The sequence below is a fragment of the Habropoda laboriosa genome, unplaced genomic scaffold, assembly GCF_001263275.1.
Source record: "Habropoda laboriosa isolate 0110345459 unplaced genomic scaffold, ASM126327v1 scaffold212, whole genome shotgun sequence".
Taxonomy (NCBI): Eukaryota; Metazoa; Arthropoda; class Insecta; order Hymenoptera; family Apidae; genus Habropoda; species Habropoda laboriosa.
The window spans coordinates 471,248-492,662 of NW_017100509.1; the positions used below are offsets into that span (position 1 = coordinate 471,248).

The 21,415-nt window shown below is 38.7% G+C and overlaps 1 protein-coding gene across 1 annotated transcript in view; it reads left to right on the forward strand.

The window, feature by feature from the left end:
* Window positions 1–21,415, forward strand: part of LOC108576290 (trehalase-like) — a 42,286-nt gene that overhangs the window by 10,011 nt on the left and 10,860 nt on the right. Inside the window, exons 2-6 of the mRNA XM_017939249.1 lie at window positions 13,644–13,760; window positions 15,323–15,624; window positions 16,049–16,227; window positions 18,712–18,893; window positions 20,769–21,015. Of these exons, the coding sequence (XP_017794738.1) occupies window positions 13,644–13,760; window positions 15,323–15,624; window positions 16,049–16,227; window positions 18,712–18,893; window positions 20,769–21,015 (1,027 nt within the window). The remainder of the gene's footprint in view (window positions 1–13,643; window positions 13,761–15,322; window positions 15,625–16,048; window positions 16,228–18,711; window positions 18,894–20,768; window positions 21,016–21,415) is intronic.

Below are 21,415 nucleotides of genomic sequence, written 5' to 3' on the forward strand. Positions count from 1 at the left end.
AATATTAAATATTTAAAAATATTAAATTCAGACATGTTCAATACTCATAGTATTCGTAATATTTCATATTTTTCGGAGTGCTTAACCGTACGCGCCCCGATTTCTGAGAACGCGTTAATCTGTTAAAGCCGCCTCTGCGTTTTCGCACCGGTCCCATGAAAAAGAAACGAAATCGGCAAAGAGAGATGAAACGGGTGAGAAATAGAACGGACGAATTTTATTGCTTCGCTACGTTGAAGATATCAGCTAGGGGGAGGGAAATTATTTCGCAGCTGTTCGAGCTCATAAAAACGTGCAGATCCGTATCCTGGCCGGGAGCAATAAGGCAGTATTCGCAATAAAGTATGGTTCCAGCTGTATAAAGTGTCACATTCAAATGGCACAAAAGCTGAGTATACGGAAGGTGAATATTTTCGATTCTTTTCAATCTCAAATCAAATCTTATCGACGTTGTAGAGAGGCAATAGTTAAGCAAAAAGAAAAAAAAAACAATAAATATTCACTCTCTTTATATATATTATGTGCAAAGGTGATAATTACTACTGGAATCAGCAAACGTCTAAAGAAGTGAAACTCGAGAAGGTTTGTCCTTGTCACGAATTCATTATGAAACGTTGATTGTCCCACTCGATAGTATACTCTTTTCTTCTCTTTTTACCTCGACCTGGAGCACTCTTAAAACGAGTTCATCGCAACATACACGCGACGTTATCAACGGCGTACTTGCACAAAGGTTACCAATGCTTAATTATCTGATAATAGGGACGAGGAGAAAGTTTCACGTGTTCGCGTTCACGTGTACAATTAATCATCGTTTACGTTCCTCGCGTTGGATTATTTAGGAACACTGTTCGATGTTCATATTTTTATTTTTCCATTTTTATCGTATTGTTAATTTTTTACTTCGTCATACGTCAAACCTAAGCATAATATTTAGAATTTATCGGTGACCTGGTCCACAATTTTAAATGAATCGACATTTCAGTATGAATCATCAAATTCCCAAAAAGGTACTTTAAAAAAATTACACATACGTGTCCAAAAGTATTAAAAAATGGCAATAATTTTATTAGCCATAATCTCGAAACAAACTTTCAGTGTCTCCTCTTTCAAAATTTCGCGTAGAAAACAACCGAGTCTTCTCTGCAAAAGTACCAGTCCCTCGAGACATTTCACGCTTAGAAATAATCCGAAAACTGCACGGCGGGAAGATTCGGATTTAAGATTGCCGCCGGTAACTTCTCTTCAAACAAATGAAAATCTCGTTGTAACGAGTTAAACGACATTAAAAAGCAGCCAACGCTGCGGAAACACGCAGGAATGTGGTTTAATCGGAGAGATGCACCAAGAGGAAGGGAGAGAAACGGTAGTGTAGCGCGAGAATTGTCCGGAGGAAGGGAAGAAGAGTGCTCGGTAACTAGACTCGGTGAATGAATCAGGACAAAGTGCAGCTTTCGCGAGAATTTCTCGGTGTTACGTAATAAGAATCTGACCCAGGTATATAGGAAGCTGAAGCCGAGATTCGTGGCAATCCTTGGAAATAGCGGCATTCCAAAACGAAGAACATTCAAGAGGAACGTGATAAGGGTGCACCGAACGACGGAAAATCGCCGGGTCAAAATACAGGCTGCGGAAATTGAGTGGGGAACACGAAGATAAAAGCAGCGGGGAGGGGTGTGGAAAGAGAGAGAGAGAGAGAGAGAGAAAACGAAGAAGAAGAAAATAAAAGAGAAAAAGTCCCGCGAGCTCTCTCTCTCTCTGTCTCGATCCTACGACCAATCGCGCCTCGCAGTTTCTCCTATCGCTGTTTCGTATAATCCGACGCATTCTCGTGTAAATTTTCCCTTGGTAACGAGCGAGTATCTGGCTGGAAAAATTTTCCGAAACCTCGATTCAACGCCTCCAAATTTTCCCTTGGCGCTCGTCTTGCGAATAACTATCCGCTGCAAACGACTGTCCGCGAAATAACTGTTCTGTTTTAACGCATACACACCTTTTCACTCGTCCAACGTCACGTATTTAGAATATTTTGTTCTTTTCTTTTCGAGTGAAACAGTCGACGGTTTTTCCAAGAGGAGATGAAATGTATTTAAAAGGAAAGGTGAGGTAAAGGTGTTGGGAGAAGAAATTTTCCATCTTGTCAGAGCAGAGCTTTAAATCACTCCGATGAGCTTTTGCCCGGTAGAAGGTTGACGAGGACGAGAATAAATCGAGAGAAAATCGTGTGAAGAAAAGAAAACCGAGAGAGAGAGAGAGAGAGAGAGAGGGGAGATAGACAAGCGTGATCGGCTCTTCAATTGACCCGTGAAACCTCGGAATAGTTGGATCTCGTATCGAGCAAACGATAAGCCAGAGTGGAAAGGTGAAATTACTTCGATCAAAGAATCAATTCGATTTGCTATACTCGCTCGAGTCGATTCATAAAAAAAAGAAAGAAAAAGGGACGAGTTAGTCCTCGAGGGAAAGCTGTATATATGTGATATTCGAGCAATAATCAAGGGAGAGACGTGAGAGCATCCCTTTTAACGAAAATCGAATTATCCAGGTGTGCAATTGTACTTGTATGATTAATTAACGCAGTGTGTTTTCGGTGAAAATAACGAAACACCGGTGGAAGAGCCTGGAGATTTCGTAAATTAGCATATAATTAATGTCGTCGAGCAAAAAGGAACGACACATACCGCGAACATTCGTTTCGGTATTAATGCTTGCATAATCGGTCAATTGTGTCGAAAACGTTGAAAATTTATCCGATTATCTGGACTTGGTTTTGCCAGTCAGTTAATTAATATTCGTTCGAAAACAGCTTTTGCTCGATTTGACTATTTTTCGTTCGTTAACCCTTTACAACGCCACGTGACTTGGAAATTACGCATATACTACAAATTATCTATATTTTATACCCTCATTTGATTTATTTATTATTCCTCTGTTGCACTATAATAATGTAAAATTTAAAATTTCTAAAATCTACAGGTACTACATTTTTTTATAATTATTTTTCATATTTATTCTTGCTTCTCCAATCAAAATTTAAAAAAAGAAATCAACCAAAATTTTTGTTCCCATGAACGAGGAAAAATTAAGTGATAGAGGACTAATGAAAGAACGTCGATTTGGGGATTTAAAAACGACAGGCACAGTCTTCCTCTAGTTTTCAGCGGCGTGGAATATTAATGACAGCGAATGTATCAAATTCTACCAGCGCCTTAAATTTCCAGTGTTTTACCTGTTGCTCCAGAGACGCCCAGATCTACCTGTGTATTAAAGCACACTCGTGTTACACGCTGTGCGCGCCGTTGAAACGAGTCCCGCGAAACACGAGCTCTTAAAGCTGAATGTATCTTGCCTAGTTTCAGCCGATTTTTCTGGCTGGCTCGTTCTGAACGGGCGTGTAACGCCGTATTCGCGAAAATTCACACGCAAACAAAATTGCAGAATAGCGCGGGACCTCGGGTAATTTACGACCAAGCGGCACGTTCAAACACCTACTAACGACAGATTTTTCACATGGCTGTGAATTAACCAGCAATTCATTTCCGTGTACAGTGTGCTTCAGTTTGTCGTCGTTGTCTTAATTTTAGTACGAAATCGTCGAATTTACGTGAATATCGTTATCAGTGAATTGGTAGAAATTATTCAACCCTTTCGTGAACAATGAAACACCTGAATCTTGCTCGAAGAAACATTGACCTCGATTTAGTATCAATTACAGACACAATCATGAGTAAATAAATACGAAATTCTTAAAAAGAAAGAATTCGGCCACGAAAGGATTAAAATGCGAAATTAATTTTCCAACTGAAAAAATTCTGACAACGTTTAATATTCTGTGAAACGATTGAAGCTTCTTCATAGATGAATATTCTTGAAAAATTTCATTCACTCGCGAAAGGGTTAATTAACAGCATCGTTGAAAAGTGGAAGCAGTTAGAAATTACAGTAGGTTCGATACGAAGCGAGGTTACTCAAATGATACATGAGTCTACCGCAGTTTCGTTAGTCTGATTACATCTTGCAACTGGCCTGTCAAAGAGAGCCAGTGAGCTGAGCGAGCTTAAAAGGATTTCCGTTACACGAATGAATGGATAACGTGCTCTTAACACTCGGATTCTTCGATGGGAGTTAGCAGAAGGATCCGTTTCTATTGACGAAAATAGGCAAACAATAGGAGCAAACAATAATTTAGAAAGTGTGCGCTATTCTCTAAGCTGTGTATACATTGGAGAAATTCGTCTGGCAAACTATAGTTGACCTGGGAATAAGTGATGGATCGTGGAAACAGAATTTTTATATTTCTTCCCTTATTTCCACCATTTTCATTCTTTTTTTATGTTTGCTTCTTTAACCGAAGTTATTAAACAACGTAGCAATTAAATGCTCAATCGAACAGATAAATACATACGTTAATTGCGAATGTCTGAAGATACGTCGACCTGTATCACCCAAAATTTAGGAACTTGTCTGACCATTAACAACCCAAACTACTTGCTCTCCAAAATACTCGTCAAACTTTACTCGTCGATTGATCCAAATTAATTCGTACAATGACTCCTGCATTGCTACCTTTCTATTCTATGTAAATGTCAAAAGCAAACTATATATAGCGATGGGCGTTGAAAATAGAAATTCCTATTTTATATCTCATTTGTACGATTTTTATTTTTTGTGTTTCATACTTTTTCCCAAAGTAACATTTTTCAACTTTTATATTTCAAACACTGTCTGCACTATGCCTAATCCAAGGAAACTACAGCAGATCCTCCGTCATTCAGGCTAACGAAGAAACCTAAATATTTAAACAAGAAAATCTTCACGTTTATTGCACAATCGCAAGTTACATACAACTATAATTCACACGATAATACTCGGTACAACAATAATCGCGCTACACTTCACAATCCACTCTCAAGCCCCGAATACGCGTCTAGTTAATAAAATAAAAACAACAGAGATGAATCTTGAGGACAAACGATTCTCAGGAACGTTGCGACAGAGTTTAAACGACATACTGACATTATTTCCCTCTGTTTTCCGCCTTATCAATCCCTCTCCATCGCGGTCACTTCTCGCGAATAGAACATGTTCTTGTTAGCAGATAAGCCGGAGGCAGCATTGTTCTTCGTACAATTTACCTAGCCCGCCGGCCAATTGGACGCCTCGGAGGAATTCCGATTACACGAATTGTCGTTGTTAACCATCTTGCTCACTCCATTTCACAGTTTATAGTTTTAATCCTGACAATGGGTTTACCGCGTTCCGAGCGAAATTCCCTCGCAAACAACGATCGAGAAATCGATAAAGGCCGCCAGCCGTCAGGTAAGCCTTGAACGTGCACGTATTATTCTCAGGTATTATCTGTTAAATAGACAGAATCACGTTGGTTTCTCGCCCTTTATAACCAACCGAGCGTGTTTTACGATTTATTTTACAATCACGGCGACCGTTCTTAGAGAAGTTTCGTCTGTTTTAAGGACGTTCGAAACGTTTCGGCTGGTTTAAACGTTTTACGACGGGACACAGATAAGTGGAATTCCGGTTTAATCGAATTTCCCCGATACTTTCTGATAGACGTTCGAAGTTAATTGAGCGATCGTCCTAATTTACGAGATACTTTGCGGGATTTGCACGGTTTATTTCACTTTTCCGCGATTGACGTTGTCACCGGCCGACCAAAGGATCTTGGTTGATTTACGATCGTATAAGTTATGATACGGCACCGTGGAAACGATTAGGATTCGAGTTTAATCAGTTTGTATAAACGAGTGTAATTTGTACGCCACTTGATTCGCTGATTTCGGTCGCCAATTTTCTGCCGGTGTTCTGGGTAATTTGTGTTTGCAAGGGGATTTTGTTAATCTGCGTATCGTCGAATTTGGAGAAAAATTTGCTACGGCAATTTTACGCGAAATAATTTCGTTATAATGTTACAATGTAAAGCTTTTATGATCCCAATTTTTCTAACATTTTTTAATGAAATTTTCAGGAAAATTTGTCGTTGAAAAGTAATTCTTACTGACGCGGTTTTTGCTGATTTAATTTTTGCATTTTGTCGAATTCACAGAAAAATTTGCTATTTTTGTCAAATAATTTCATCGCCATGTCGTACCTTTTTTTTTTTTACATATTTTAGACAAATTTGTCACGCGACAGTGATAGCTACAAATTCATAAAGTTTCTCTTTCGAAGATTTACACCGTTTGTCGGTGTTATAACGTTACCACAGAGGTATTCACTTTATAATCCTGCGATCGTAAAGCTTAGTCATTACGCGAATATATGAGAATATCCAAGGTGTTTAATAAACGACAATAATGGTGTTATTGACTACTTAAACGCGGAAACAGCCACAATTCACTTGGCTTTGACAGGTATGCTTTATCGCTGCCACGCTTTCAAATGCCTCGCGGATTCATCTCCGGCCTGTTGTTACTTCATTTACATATTATTTAGTTGCACATTTTCACGTGCTCGCGTTTCCCTCGTTTAGAATTTCATATCGCGCGTTTGCAACTGTTGTAAAAGTATACGGATGCTGTGATACTTGGAGAAGAACTCACGTTACCTCGCGGAATATCTGAATGCTGTTTACGACACTCGTTTTTTTCCATCATATATTTACCCGCTTCCGTATAAATCTTCGTATGAAAATCTAATTTTCAAAATGACATACACGCGCCGCCTTTCTTTCTTTCTCTCTCTCTCTCTCTCTCTTGAAAGAGATAAATCTCTCTTTCCTGCTAATTTACATACGAGCACATGTGCATCCTCGTGCTGCAGAGAAATTCCCTTCGACTTTTTTCGCTCTTTATTGTCCTTTCCCTTTCTTCCTACCCTATTCATCTCCGTGTGTTCTGCGTTTTGTTGTTTACGTCGATGATGGTCCAGGTAAACTTGAATTTATCACTTTCCTAACGAAATTATTTTTTTCTTGAGAATTTCAAAATTGAAAATTTCATAATTGAGAATTTCAAAATTCCAATTTTTACGCGTCACGCTGGTCACGAAAGGATTAACCTCTTTCAGGTAAAAGCTGAAAATGAATTTAAAGGGATATTTTACCCTGGAGTGCAATTTTAAAGTTCTCTTAAAAAATGTTCAACGAAGAAACCGTGAAATTTTCTAATATCAATGTTTCACACACGTATTTATTTATGCCTCGAGAATATTCAGCATCTTTTTATCGAAAAAAAATCAGGAAAGATATAATAATTTGTTATTCTGGTTTCTGCAAAATTTGGAGTGAATCGGTTAATTAAAACTCGAGATATCGTGCCAATATCTTTCAGATAAAATTAAACACAGCTCGATAAGTATAATTTTTCACGAATTATCTCATCCATCAATTCTCCTGCAATCGCCAACACGGAAACAGAAAGGTAAAATTAAATATGTCACTGCGACAGGATTTCAAGTCTGAAAACCGGGTTTAACTTGCTTTGTACACACAACACACACGCACACAGCGAGGATTTATCGTAATTTCCACGATCACGTGAATTAACCCAATTCCCATGAGAAATCCGCTACTCATATTTCAAAGTTTTAGCGCAGTTTCCCTAACTCCTGCCGGTACTATATACATTTACCTGACCTTACGTTGCCGCGTGTCTCTCAGATGGAAGGAACATCGTCCCGAAATTTCTCGGAGGAAAGATTTAATCGCGAGCACGGAAATCCTGCGAAAGTGAGCAACTCGAATTACAAGGGGAGTAGAATATTCACCGGAGCAAACGACCTTAGAATCTTCCCGTTCACTTAGAATGCAACAAAATGGTGTAAAACAAGCAAAGCCTGCCAAGATACTCGACTTAATTCCACGATCGGTTCCCCTTGACACGATGAACGTTAATCTTTTAACGCTGATTTATCTGTTATACGACAAACAGAAAAGAAGCCTGGATATCGTAACTAATTAACAGTTCCACCGAAGCTAGATCCTTGATCGCGTAGAAATTAGCGATTTTTGAGTTGATGGAACGATATGAAAAGTATTTCGTTCGCGTTTCGCAACAAGCTTGAATCTATGGAGCAATTTATGCTGAATTATATCCAGAGGATCGGGATAAACTAGCGTGGGAGAGAGAAGAGTGTTGATTAGGTCGATTGAACGAGAACCTCCGTGAAACCTTTTTCTTTTTTTTTTTTTCTCCTGAAGGAGAGCCACTCTCTTTCCTTTCTTGGGGCTCTGGCCGATGTCGATTTCACGAAATAACCTTAATCAACTTAGGGGGAGCCTCGAAATATTATCACCGAGGAAAGAGAAAGAAAAAGCGACGGCTCACCGAGGAATATGATAATGAGGGACAAGGCGTGGGTAATGATGTTTTTATCCCAAAGTCGTTCGCTCTCGTACGATGGGAACCTGTTTGCAATGGTTTTACACGGACGTGTACGGAGTCGTGGGGATTTTTTTGGGAAATTCCAATAACATCCGGACAAAATAATTGGTGAAATAAATGGTGATATACGGGGTGTTCCAGTTTCTAAATTTACCACACTTGTTTAGTATATATTCTGCGAGTAAAAATATGGAAAGCTGTTTGAAAATTTAGAATAAAAATGTGAATTAGGAAGGGATGAAATTGGCAGAAGTTAAATTTAACAGATTTAACGACCTACCATTTTTTTCTTATTCAAATTCGTAGAATATACTGGGAAAGTTTGGCGGGAAAAACTGGACAACTCTGTGTGCGAATAAATTTGGAATTTTTTAATATCGTACTCAAAGGAATAAGAAGTGTTTCGAATTTAAATGAACCTTAGTGAAAAATACTCGCGATACAGGAGATTACGACGTCACAGCCTACTGTGAATATTTATACACTATGTGATTAATACCTACCTCGATTTAAATGTACTAACGATTACGTTGCTTGCTAGAGCTCGTTAGATTGGTCAACACGATTTAAATATATCTTATGCGCTTAATTTAGCTCGCAGAGAAATTTCTTTGCATTTGATTCGCGTGGAAAATTGCTAGTTTGTGCTCAGTTAAAATGAACTTCTATTCTAAAATTTCTATTTTAGCTACTTTGTACAATTGCACCCCTTATCCGTCGATATGTCGCAATTCAATGCTTGCCCTCTTCGTTCGTGCGATATTTTAAACATGGAAAATGGTTACGACGGAGAAATAAAATATTAAAATAAAATATTATTAAAATCGCGCAGGTTGTATAGTCGTTTTTATGGAGGATGTTGGAGAAATTTCGATTATAGGCGAGTGGTATGGTGCTCCTTGTCAGACATTTTCTTTACACGTTTGACGAGGCTACATTGGTTGAACGATAACACGGTAGCAGAAGTGGCAGGTAGCCCCTAAAAAAATTCATAGCGCGAGTGAAACGGTTTGCTTTACTCGAAATATCCTTGAAACGATCTAAGGAGTGGCCTCGGTATGGAGAGGCAACCACCCTGAAATGGAGAGTTCGTGATTTATTTTATCGTTGAACTCCATGGAGTGTCTCATATATTCCTATCTTTTTCCCTTCAGTTTCCACCTTCTCTACGATACAGTATTTTTTCCATCCTGTCTAAGGGTGCAAAAGTTCAGACGATACTTTCGTACTAGTCATCGGGATGATCCAATAAAATATCTTGCAGGTATACTTGCGATAAACTTTCGCCATATTTTTGGTAATATCAATCTTCAATTTTTTTTCTGTTCGACGATATGAGGGTTGTGCATTGACTGCGTCGATTAGTGCGAAAATTCGAATAATTCGGTGTATTCGAATGCCGATAGAATTCGTATTTCAATTTTGAATAATTAAACTATTCGAATAAAGAATTCGTATTCGAAATAATCCAAATTTCTCGAATCATTCGAGTGAAGAATTCGTATTCTCCTCCTCTTCCTCTTCCTAAAGAATTCGTATTGGAAACTATCCGAATTACTCGAATCACTCGGATAAAAAATTCCTATCCGAAATTCCGCGAATTACTCGAATCATTCGAATAAAGAATTCTTATTCGAAATGATCCAAATGAAGAATTCGTATACTATTCGAATAAAGAATTCGTATTCGAAATAATCCAAATTTCTCGAATCATTCGAGTGAAGAATTCGTATTCTCTTCCTCTTCCTCTTTCTAAAGAATTCGTATTGGAAACCATCCGAATTACTCGAATCACTCGGATAAAAAATTCCTATCCGAAATTCCCCGAATTACTCGAATCATTCGAATAAAGAATTCTTATTCGAAATGATCCAAATGAAGAATTCGTATTGGAAATTATCCGAATTACTCGAATCATTTGAATAACGAATTCGTATTCGAAATAATCCAAATTTCTCGAATCATTCGAGTAAAGAATTCGTATTCTCTTCCTCTTCCTTCTCCTCTTCCCCTTCCTACTCCTCTTCCTCTTCCTAAAGAATTCGTATTGGAAACTATCCGAATTACTCGAATCACTCGGTTAAAAGATTCCTATCCCTCCTCTTCCCCTTCCTACTCCTCTTCCTCTTTCTAAAGAATTCGTATTGGAAACTATCCGAATTACTCGAATCACTCGGTTAAAAGATTCCTATCCGAAATTCTCCGAATTACTCGAATCATTCGAATAAAGAATTCGTATTCAAGATAATCCGCTTAAAAAGTTAACGTCTCAAAATTATCTAAATTACCCAAATAATCCGAGCAAAAAAAATTACTCGAAGTTTTACATCCCGAGTATCGATCTTTAACACACGTTTCAATCATCCCGAACGGAAACCTCGTTGAACTCTCAAGTCAATTAAGAAACGTCTCCTGTTACCTTACCTTCGATCAGTAGAACACGATCCAATCAATATCCCGATGATACAGCGGCAATTTTCGACCCACAGAGAAAAACATGAAAATTTCATTCCACCTAATTATTTTCTGACAGCTCACCTACCGATTTATTATACCCTTTACCCTCTACGTACTTACTTCACCACACCTACCAGCTACTAAAAATTTAGATGTTTCAACGTGTACACACACACGCGCGCACACGCATCTGTCAAAGTCCCTCGTGTAAAAAAAGAAAAGAATGTACATATATACAAGGCGATCCGTTACGAAGTTTTTGAAGTAGCGTACTATAAGATTCCATCAATCAAACGGTGACTTCCGATAGCTACCCTGTGTATACACCAAAGATAAAACGCGTGTGTACATCCGGGAGAAAGGGAAACCGTAAGAGAGTGACGAAGGTCGACAACCTCCATACATTCGTCATTTTTTCAGCTGAATCTGACGAGTATAAAATCTAGGATACGACGACCGTGGGCTGGTCACGATATCATCGTCGTCGCCTTTTTCCTTTTTTTTTCTTTCTTCTCTCGCCTTACCGTCTGTGTGTGTGTAAGAGAGAGATTTATACAGGGTGTGCAGGAAAGACGAACGAAGACAAAAGAAATTGGGAGGGTTGAAAGGAGCGGAATACTTGGTCTTCTTTTTTCTTTTCTCTCTCTCTCTCTCTCTCCACGACGAGAAACGATAACGCCGAGGGAAATCAGCAGATTTCTCGAGATTTTCCGAAAAGATTCTTTCTTTCCCGTCTTTTCTATTTCACCGCAGAATTACTTTTAGATGAACATTTTTCACCTTTATCGTCGAATAATAAAATATCTGCCGTCGTATTTTGGTAAACGCGCACCATTACGGATAATAAAATATTCCGTTTGGAGCGGTGTAAATTTAGTAAATTCGCGTTTCCACGTTACGCTAGATAAAATGAACAATATTTCAATTTTTTCCCTCGGTTTTTGTGTCGTGTAAAAAATTCGATCAATTCGAACGGTGCAGTTCTATTTCGTTCTTTTACGTTGGAGAATAATTCTGTGCGTTCGTACGCGCGAGATTGATCGAAATTCGACGAAATTTCCCTTCTTGGGTAACTCGTGCATGTCGATTATTCAATAAAAGGAGATAAATATCGTTCGTGACTCTAATATGTTTTCACTGAACACAGTTCTTGGGATTTTGCTCTTTAAACGGCACGCGATAACAAGGCTGAGATAAGACTGCAGATCGATAGATAAAGCGAGAGTATTAAACGTGGAAAGGAAAAATACGTTTACTTTTCTACCTTGGTTATGCAACGTCGACAGATCAATCGAATCTTCCGAATAAACAAGCCAATTTTATTTTCTTTTGTTTTTTAGCAAATACCTTTTGAAATGCTTCTTTTTTTCGTAAATATCTCTTAAGTAACATCTGATGTAAAAGAAAAAGAGTGAAGAGCAGTTGGTCGGTTCAAAGACTCCGAAAAGTTTGCCAGCTGTTTTTTCAAGTGATTTCAATCCTGGCACCGGTGCCGAATTAGCTTTCCATCGTAATTCCCTTTCGTTTGGTGCACATGTAGAACAGTAGGCGCCGTTTCGGCTCCGTTTCCTTAACTCCTGTCAGCTCGTTGCCAAATCCGCATGCGCTATAAATTTCAATTCTGTCCTGACTGTACTTACGTGGGTTCGTACACGGGCTCCTCCCTCGCGCGAGGACAGTTTATCAGAAAATATACGCGGATGGAGCCGGAAAGATAGAAGCTATGGAAGAATGTTTTTTAAAGTAAGGCTGCCTCTTTTAGAGGAATTAATGGGAAATTTTGTGAAATGGACGAATGAAAGATTAGTATTTTTAATTTTTCTCGGTTTTCTTTATTTAATGCGAAATTTTATGAAATGGACGAATAGGGAATCAGCATTTTTATATTTCTCTGTCTTATTTTTTGGAGTTGTGAATTTAATGCGAAATTTCATGAAATGGATTAACAGGAAATTAGGATTTTTATCTTTCTCTGTTTTCTTAATTTGATGCAGAATTTTATGAAATGGACGAACAGGAGGCGGATATTTTTATTTTTTGGTGTCGCAAATTTAATGCGAAATTTTATGAAATGGATGAATAGGAAATTAGGATTTTTTAGAAACGTAGCGTGTCCACGAATAATTAATCAAAACCATATTTTCGATCGAAGTAATTAGCAGAATGTTACACGTTAGAATTTCGATAAAATCTCTCAATACGTTGTTTCATTCGTATGGCTGTTACAATTGTAGCGTTGTACCTTCTGTGGAATTGGTTTAATAATATGTTGAGAGTGTAGTGTGTTTGTCGAATCGTCTCGAGATTTGTGAAACGAGCGGATCGTACAGAAAAACAGGGAGTAAAAACAGTAGAACCGCGTTGTTATTGATATCGCAGAGTGCGTGAGACCGTTGATCAGATTATCATTATTCCTTTTTCACGTGTGTTTATAGTTATTATGAAATTATTGTTCTAAAATATATTGCACACCTTCTCTGTATCGTTAATGGTAAAACAGATACGGTCAGTTTAACGAAGTGGTTGGTTCTAGCTATAGAATGATATCTATAATAGACTTTGTGTCTATTCAACCTTTGCAGAACGACTTTTCAATACAACCAAAATCGGATTATCGAGTAATCGGCTCAGATAATGGTTGAGTAACGATGCAACCGGATTATTGATTCGTAACACTATCTACAATGATAATTCGTTATAGTTCTCACTGTGGTTCCGATAAAGTTCTTAAAAAACTCGTATTTACGACATTACAGGATGTATTGGTACATCGTAAATATTTCTCGATCAATTACTGTTTCATCTAATGTCCTTTTAACACGTTGCTTCTCTTTTGACTTTCAGCGAGATCTATTGTGTCGGAGAGTTACTGAAAACGGTCCAACTAGCCGAGGTCTTTCCAGACAGCAAAACTTTCGTCGATCTTCGTCTGGTAAACGATCCTGAAATAACCCTTGGCAAGTGAGTACCGGTTGACGATATTTCTAACCCTTCCAACGTTCCAAGGAATAAATCTATTATTCTCCATAGCACTGTAAACACAATTTTCAAAAATACAAGTGGAAAGCTTCTTACATATTGAACTTTGCATAACAAAAACTACCAATATTTCCAAACAGATCCAAATAAAGGTCCCTGTAAAAAAAGGAAACGAAAAATCGACGAACTATCTTGTTACTGTCGCAGTAAATTTAATCTGGATAAAAATTCAAAACTGTTCCGAATTCACATTTCACGTTATTCCCGAGCAAACGTGAAACAGAAAAAAAAAGTTCTCCCGCGCAAAACGTACCCTTTTGAGGCTTTATCAACCGCGCGAGAAATGCAGTTGACTGACAAAGGAACTTCCGTAATCCGAAAATTCCAATGTTTTCCCCACTTGGAGGATCTCAGTAACGAAATTATTAAAAATTTCCCCTTCGAGTAGGTAAAACACTTCGGAAACCACTTCGACTTCACAACCGCGATCGAACACATCTGTTGCGTATTAAAATCTTCCGCGAAAGGAGCAACGAGAAAGGGTAAAAATCTCTAGAATCCAACTTGGACGCGCAGCAAAGAAACGACTCGCGAGAAATCCAGGAGAATTTCGACACTCCTCCGTTGTTTTCACGGAACGTGTTCGCGATCTCAGCTCGGCGCAGCGTAAAGGGGGCCTGTCGGCGATTTACGATCCGAATGAAACGAAATCACCGTGACCGTGTGCGTTTTTAAGCCTTTGCCAGCGTTAAATCACTCGGTCTGTCGGGAGACGTTTATAGTATCCGCTTTACGACGCCGTGTTACGTTCACTTTCGTCCACCTTCATCGTACCTCGATCGCACCGTGTGAACTTGCATCGAACGAGTATAGTCGAACGATTCGATCTAGCGCGAATAGCTATTGCTCTCGTAAATAACCGTGCTTACAATCTGACGAAAGTTAGCGTGGCGACGAGCTGACTTTTCATCCTTTCTCCTCGATTACGCTGTCTCACTTTTTTCTTTTATTCTGTCACAGACGATCCAATTTGATCTCGCGAGTGATTTCGATTCGCGAGCCTGTCTTGTTCGTAACGTACGACAGGCAATTCTCGTTATTCCCAAACGTACAATTTGTCCGTGTTTTTTAGAGCTATCGCGAATGAAACTGGTCGTTAGTTTAGCGATATCGATTGAAATCGCCGGTCCGAGCGATGTTTGTTTTCAATTCCACGATCTACTTATCGGGAGATTAATTTTCATGGATTTTCTCCTCGTTTTCGTCGTATGGGTTTTCTCTAATTATTGAGAAATGGAGAATTTTAATAACGAACTCGTAACGGTACAGCTTCTTTCGCTGTTTTTCTCCGTTTTGCGTCTGTTTGTTTGGTAGAGTATTGTTGTGTTTCAAAAAGAACGTGGAATCGAGAGAATAACAATCGTCGATGTTCTCGTTACTTTTAGTGAATTTCGTTTGGTCGATGTTTTGTTATTTTTGTGTTTCACTAGTCGGTGTTTTGCGATTGGTTGAAAGTAAGATTATTTTTCGTTGGTGTGGCGCAGTTTCTATAGTTTGATGAATGCGACAGACAACAAACCGACTCGAAGAGAGGTGGCTCAATATGTTAACGAGAATTTCGCTACGTCGGACGAGCTCGAGAACTGGACACTGCCAGATTGGACGGATAACCCGACGATACTGAAACGCATTCAGGAACCCAAGTATCGTGAATGGGCGAGACATCTCAATGAGATTTGGAAGGATCTGGCGAGAAAGATGAGCCCAGACGTGGCCATGAATCCGGATAGGCACAGTTTGATTTACGTGAAGAATGGCTTCATCATACCTGGTGGTCGATTTAAAGGTAAATCGATTCGAAAATTTTTCTGTCCTTGTGAAAGATAGAATTCTAAACAGTCGGTGATAAATTACACGTAAAATCGGCTGTTAAATTAATCTTAAATACGAAGAAATAGAATGCAATATCAATTTGTTAATTTAGTTAATTCGTTAAAATTCTAAATTTTACGTGCATTTACACTAAAATCTATTTTATTTGAATTAAAATTAATTTTAAGAATAATTGAGAAGATAAGAGAAGAAAATTTGAAAAATCGTATTTTAGAAAATATTTTAATATTAATTTTGCAACACATATTAATATCGACACCTTGAAGATTTACGAGGGGATTGAAATGAATTTAACATGCGTAAATTACAGTTTCGCGGAAGTAGAGAGCTTTCGAAGCTGAAGAAAACGTGAAAATTTGCTTCTTTTTTTTCGACAGAGTTTTACTACTGGGACAGTTACTGGGTGATTGAAGGGTTGCTGTTATCCGACATGTATCAAACCGCCAGGGGAATGATAGACAATTTCGTGTACATGGTGGAGAAATATGGGTTCATACCCAACGGTGGTAGAATTTATTACCTTATGAGGAGCCAACCACCCCTATTACATCTCATGGTACGTCATGCTTTTTTCATATCGAATTTAAACTCGCTTTCCCCTCCCAAACCGTGTATACGGGGTGATTCACCTAACTTCAAATTACTCTTGAACTATTCTTTGTACGAAAAAGTACATGATTTCAAGAAAAACCTAGGTTAAAATAATTATTTTCCACATTTATTACACAAAGTTTCGAAGATCACGATTTTTTTCTGACAGAACACCCTGTATTTCTTTACAGCAATTGAAAGAGAATTGAAAACTGAGTAAATAAGCACTAATGCATAATAGCTTTAAAGTGAATATTTACCGAGATATGCACGACGAAAGTTCATTGCAAAAACTGTTCAAACAGCTGATAACTCAGAAACATATTTCACAGAAATTCGATTAAAAATATCTCGATAAATATCCACTCTAGACATATTACACCTTCATACTTATCTACTCGCTTTTTAATCCACTTTCGATCTACGTTTGAAGTTCTTGATTATCATTCCATCGAGAAATATTCTGAGAAAAATGAGTTTCCTTATTTACGCTATACGTCGTCTCGATTAATTTCACCGGAATTACAAGGAAAGCTGGTCAGGTGAACGGAGCTGCAGCTTCGAAATAATCGTGTTAATTACAATTGCATGGATCACGTGTGCCCTCGATTTCGAATGTATTCCATCGAGTTTGAGCTCACTTGACCGCGACTGGTAATAGCCTGTTCTCCGAAATTTCCACGATGCTCCGCCGAGTTACGGAGTCTACTAGAAAGCTCTTGTTTGAGGGATAGGTCGAGAATTTAAAGCTCGCCACGAGCTGGAACTTCCCCCGGGTTTAACCCACCTTTGCCCAAGTTTTCGTATTCCCCTTTCCCTGTCGGTGACGGGGGTCCGGTCCTTGAAGATTTCCGCGCAATTGAGTTGGGCAAACTCAATCGTCGGAAAATGTCTGTAATTTGAAAGGGAAATCAATAATATCGGTGAACGGGTGACGACTCGGTTAAATCTTCTTTGTGCAACGAACGTTCCGCCTTCTTTTTAAACCCTGGTAAATTGCTGTTTCTCTTTCTTTTTTCGCGACAGGGAAAGCGTTAAACGGAGGAGAAAGGGACGGGCGGAAATCACTCGCGGTCGAGTGTATTGATACAACGAAACGTTTTATCGTCGCATTATTAATGTAATCATCTTGTTTGATCTAAAACGAACGGACGACAAAAGAATCGGCGAAATTAGAAGTCTTTGTTACGGAGACTTCAATGCCCGGCCGCTCTTGAATCGAACAGTTTTCGCTCGAAGAAAGATTTTTGTGTTTCCTTGAGAGAAATTACGATCGATATTCTTCCTTCCGCCGGGCACTTTGCAACGGAGTAATTTTTAATCAAGTTTCTAAGCCGTTTAGAATTGTTCCGTGGAAAGAAAAACAAGCGAAATTTAATACCGGACAAGAATGAAAACACTTTATCTCTGTTGATGAAAGGAACGCGCGAATGGCACAAGTGGAGAGGAGGCTCCTTTCATTTCCACGAAATAAACGCGCAGCCTTTCACGAAAATGAAGGTGGAGAAACATAGTAGCGGCGTTGTGCGGCATAAGTCGAGAAATTTAGAATCGGTGCACTGGTTTGAATAAAACGAGAGGAGAGCCGCCGAGAATCGTTACCATGCAAACTGTTCGCGGGCACGTAGGGGAAGTGTATTTTCTCCGTGGCATGTGAAAATCTAAGAATGCACAGCGGGGAGAGTTCCGTGAACACAGCAGCTTCCTCGAACCGGTTTTCTTTGACAAATCAAAGAGCAATCGTGACTTTTTCTGCGAATTCTGCTTCCTCCACTCGATTTATATTAAAAAGAAAAATTCTACCGAAGAAAAATTCTCCACTTCGATGCTACCTATACACTTTCGAAAATATGTTCCATTCGTCGAACGAAGAATTCTCTAACCTGGTTTCGAGTAAAACGACTCGGTGCACGCTGCAGTTGGAGAATTAATGGAGGAAAATTGGGAAGATTCGAGTGAACTTGAGGATAGGAGACAGTTTTATGCAGCGAGTGGAGAAACAGTCGTGTGCAATCCACGTTTCGAAAACTTTTCTTTATCGTGACGGCGGTGGTATCGAAAAGTTTGATACGAAGTTGCGCCTACGCTCGAACGCTGTAGCCAGCTCTGTAACGTGTTTTCGGTAAAGATAGTCGGACTGTGTTACGCAGATGGTGCATCCAAGCTTGTTTATTCTGTAGATATTGGACTTTGGAAACAACGATCGAGGGTATCGCGGAAGTTTGCCGGACGTACGTTTACAGTACGTTTGTTGAATATTTGCGTTTGCGTGTTGTGTGTTCGACAGGTCTCGAGGTACTTGGATTTCACCGGGGACTACAATTATCTACGTACGATTACGTAGATATTGGACTTTAGAAACAACGATCGAGGGTATCGCGGAAGTTTGTCGGACGTACGTTTACAGCCTTTGTTGAATATTTGCGTTTGCATGTTCTGTGTTCGACAGGTCTCGAGGTACTTGGATTTCACCGGGGACTACAATTATCTACGTACGATTATACCCATGCTGGAGAAAGAGTTCACGTTTTGGCAACGGAGGAAAATGATCGACGTCGTGAAGGATGGGAAAACGTACAAGATGGGTCACTATGTTGTTGATAGTATACGACCGAGGCCTGAAAGTTACAAGTAATACGTTTGTTTAATTTTATTTTGAATTTTTTTTTTTTTTTTGACAGTTTGAATTAGAGAACGTGACCATCTGAGAGTTTTTTGCTATTCTTGCTCTCGAGAGTGTTTTGAAATTGTGTCCAGTGCGATACTTTGTGAGTGTAGTGATAAATTTGACTCTTGAGAGCAATTCTCGATAGTCTTACTCTCCAATGGATGTGTAGCTTTGGATAAATGTTTGTCACGGCGTAGATTGACGATTATTTCTTTAGTTTTCTGTGGAAAAATTGGGGAATTTTTTTTAGGGGATAGATCGACGATCTTTAATTATTTTTTTAGCTTTTCTGTGGAGGAATTGAGGAATTTTTCTCAGGGGATAGATCCAAATTTACACACATACTTTTCGGATGAAATTATACGATTAATTAGCATTCTTTGTCCGACCCGCTTTTTTTTTCAAGTGAGATAACAATATTGACATAAAATCTCGAAGATTTCCTTCGAGTGGTTCACTCGAACATATCTCAGCGTTACTTTTATTCGACTTTCCTCCTTTCACGTTCGATACGAAGGCGAATTTAATATTCGAAACGTTGTTGAGTGGCGAAATATCGCATATAAGCACGCGTGCTTGAAACTTGTAGCTAAGAGAGGCTCTGTAACCGTGGTACACAATGCAAATATTTAAATGACTGAATTTTCTTACAGCTATTGATATATAACGTAGACATAATCAAATGCAAATACACGTATTAATATACATCCATGAATCGCTGGATTCATTACCGTTCCGCGAGTAAATATTGAATCTATAACAGATCAAAGTTTGTTTAATCCACGTTGTGTATCGTGAACGAGGTAGCAACACCACAATCTTGTATGCACAGTTCAGCATTTATTTCACGGAAAAGCAATCTTCGCAACTACTCCTTTTACTTAATTAATTTTAACGAGTTTAGTTTAGACATATAATGGGTAGTAAGGATGCATAGTGCTGTGTTTAAATATTAACTTTGCATAGTTGACATCTCCTTCTAAAATAAGAGTATAATAGAAACTGTTTTTTCTCTGTTGGATTAGTATTTTTGATGAATATACGAGGAATGAGAGAAGAAGATGAGTGATTTTTATTTCTGGATTGATTTGGTTATTCAAATATTTTTAAATCTTCCATTATTCGATTTCTTAATATCTTGATTTCTTGATCTCACGATTTTTTGATTCCTGAATTTTTTGATCCCTCGATCCTTCGATCCCTCAATTTTTCAATTCCTCGATTCTTCGATTCTTCGAATCCTCAATTTCTCGATCCTTCGATTCCTCAATTTCTCGGTTCCTCGATTCTTCGAATCCTTAATTTTTCAATTTCTCAACGCCTCGATTCTTTGATTCCTCAATTTTTCAATTCCTTGATTTCTCGATCCCTCGATTCTTCCATTCCTCGATTCTTCGGTTCCTCAATTTTTCAAATCCTCGATTCTTTGATCCCTCGATTCTTCGATTCCTCGATTTTTCAAATCCTCAATTCTTCGAATCCTCAATTTTTCAATTCCTCGATTTCTCGATCCCTCGATTCTTGGAATCCTCAGTTTTTCAATTCCCAGATTTCTCGATCCCTCGGTTCTTCGATTCCTCAATTTCTCGATTCCTCGATTCCTCAATTTTTCAAATCCTCGATTCTTTGATTCCTCAATTTTTCAATTCCTCGATTTCTCGATCCCTCGATTCTTCGATTCCTCAATTTCTCAATCTCTCGTTTCTGCAGTTATTCGACTCCTCAATTCCACAATTTCTCCATTCTTTGATTCTTCGCTCATTCGACCCTTGAAACATTCGATTTTTCCACACTCGACAATTACAGGTCGCTCAACGCATTTATCGCCATGGTTTCAGAGAGGACTACAACCTGGCGCAATTATTGCCCGAAGAATCACAGGATTTCTTCTACAATAATATAAAAGCCGGTGCCGAAAGTGGTTGGGACTTTTCCAACAGGTGGTGCATAGGGAACAACAAAAGTGGAATGCTCAGTTTACTGAACATCTCCACGCAGTATATTATACCTGTCGACCTTAATGCGATTCTACAACAAAACGCCCGGCTTCTCAGCGAATTTCACACTCAGCTTGGAAACAATGCGGTAAGCAGTGAAACGTTCATTGGCGAACCAACCCTTCTGAAGTTCTCTCCATAAACTCTGTTCTGCATAATACGTTCCAATACGCCAGCGTGATTAGAGAGAATTGACGAACAACCTGTTTAACATGCGACCTGATACAATAGATCGATTACGTTAATACGTTGATTAATTTAGAAATTCGAGGGAAATCTTAACGATCGGGGAACGAAACGAATTGATATGTCTTTTAATTTTAGGAGATTACGGGGAATGAGTTACTTTCTTTGCGTTAACTGAGATAAAAGTGTTAAGATCGAGACTGATATGCAAATTAAGAAGGACGTACGAGAGGAACGTGTGCGAGAATGTAATTCCCGACGTGTTAGATAAGGGTAATCCTTGCGAAGGCTTATCTGTTCTG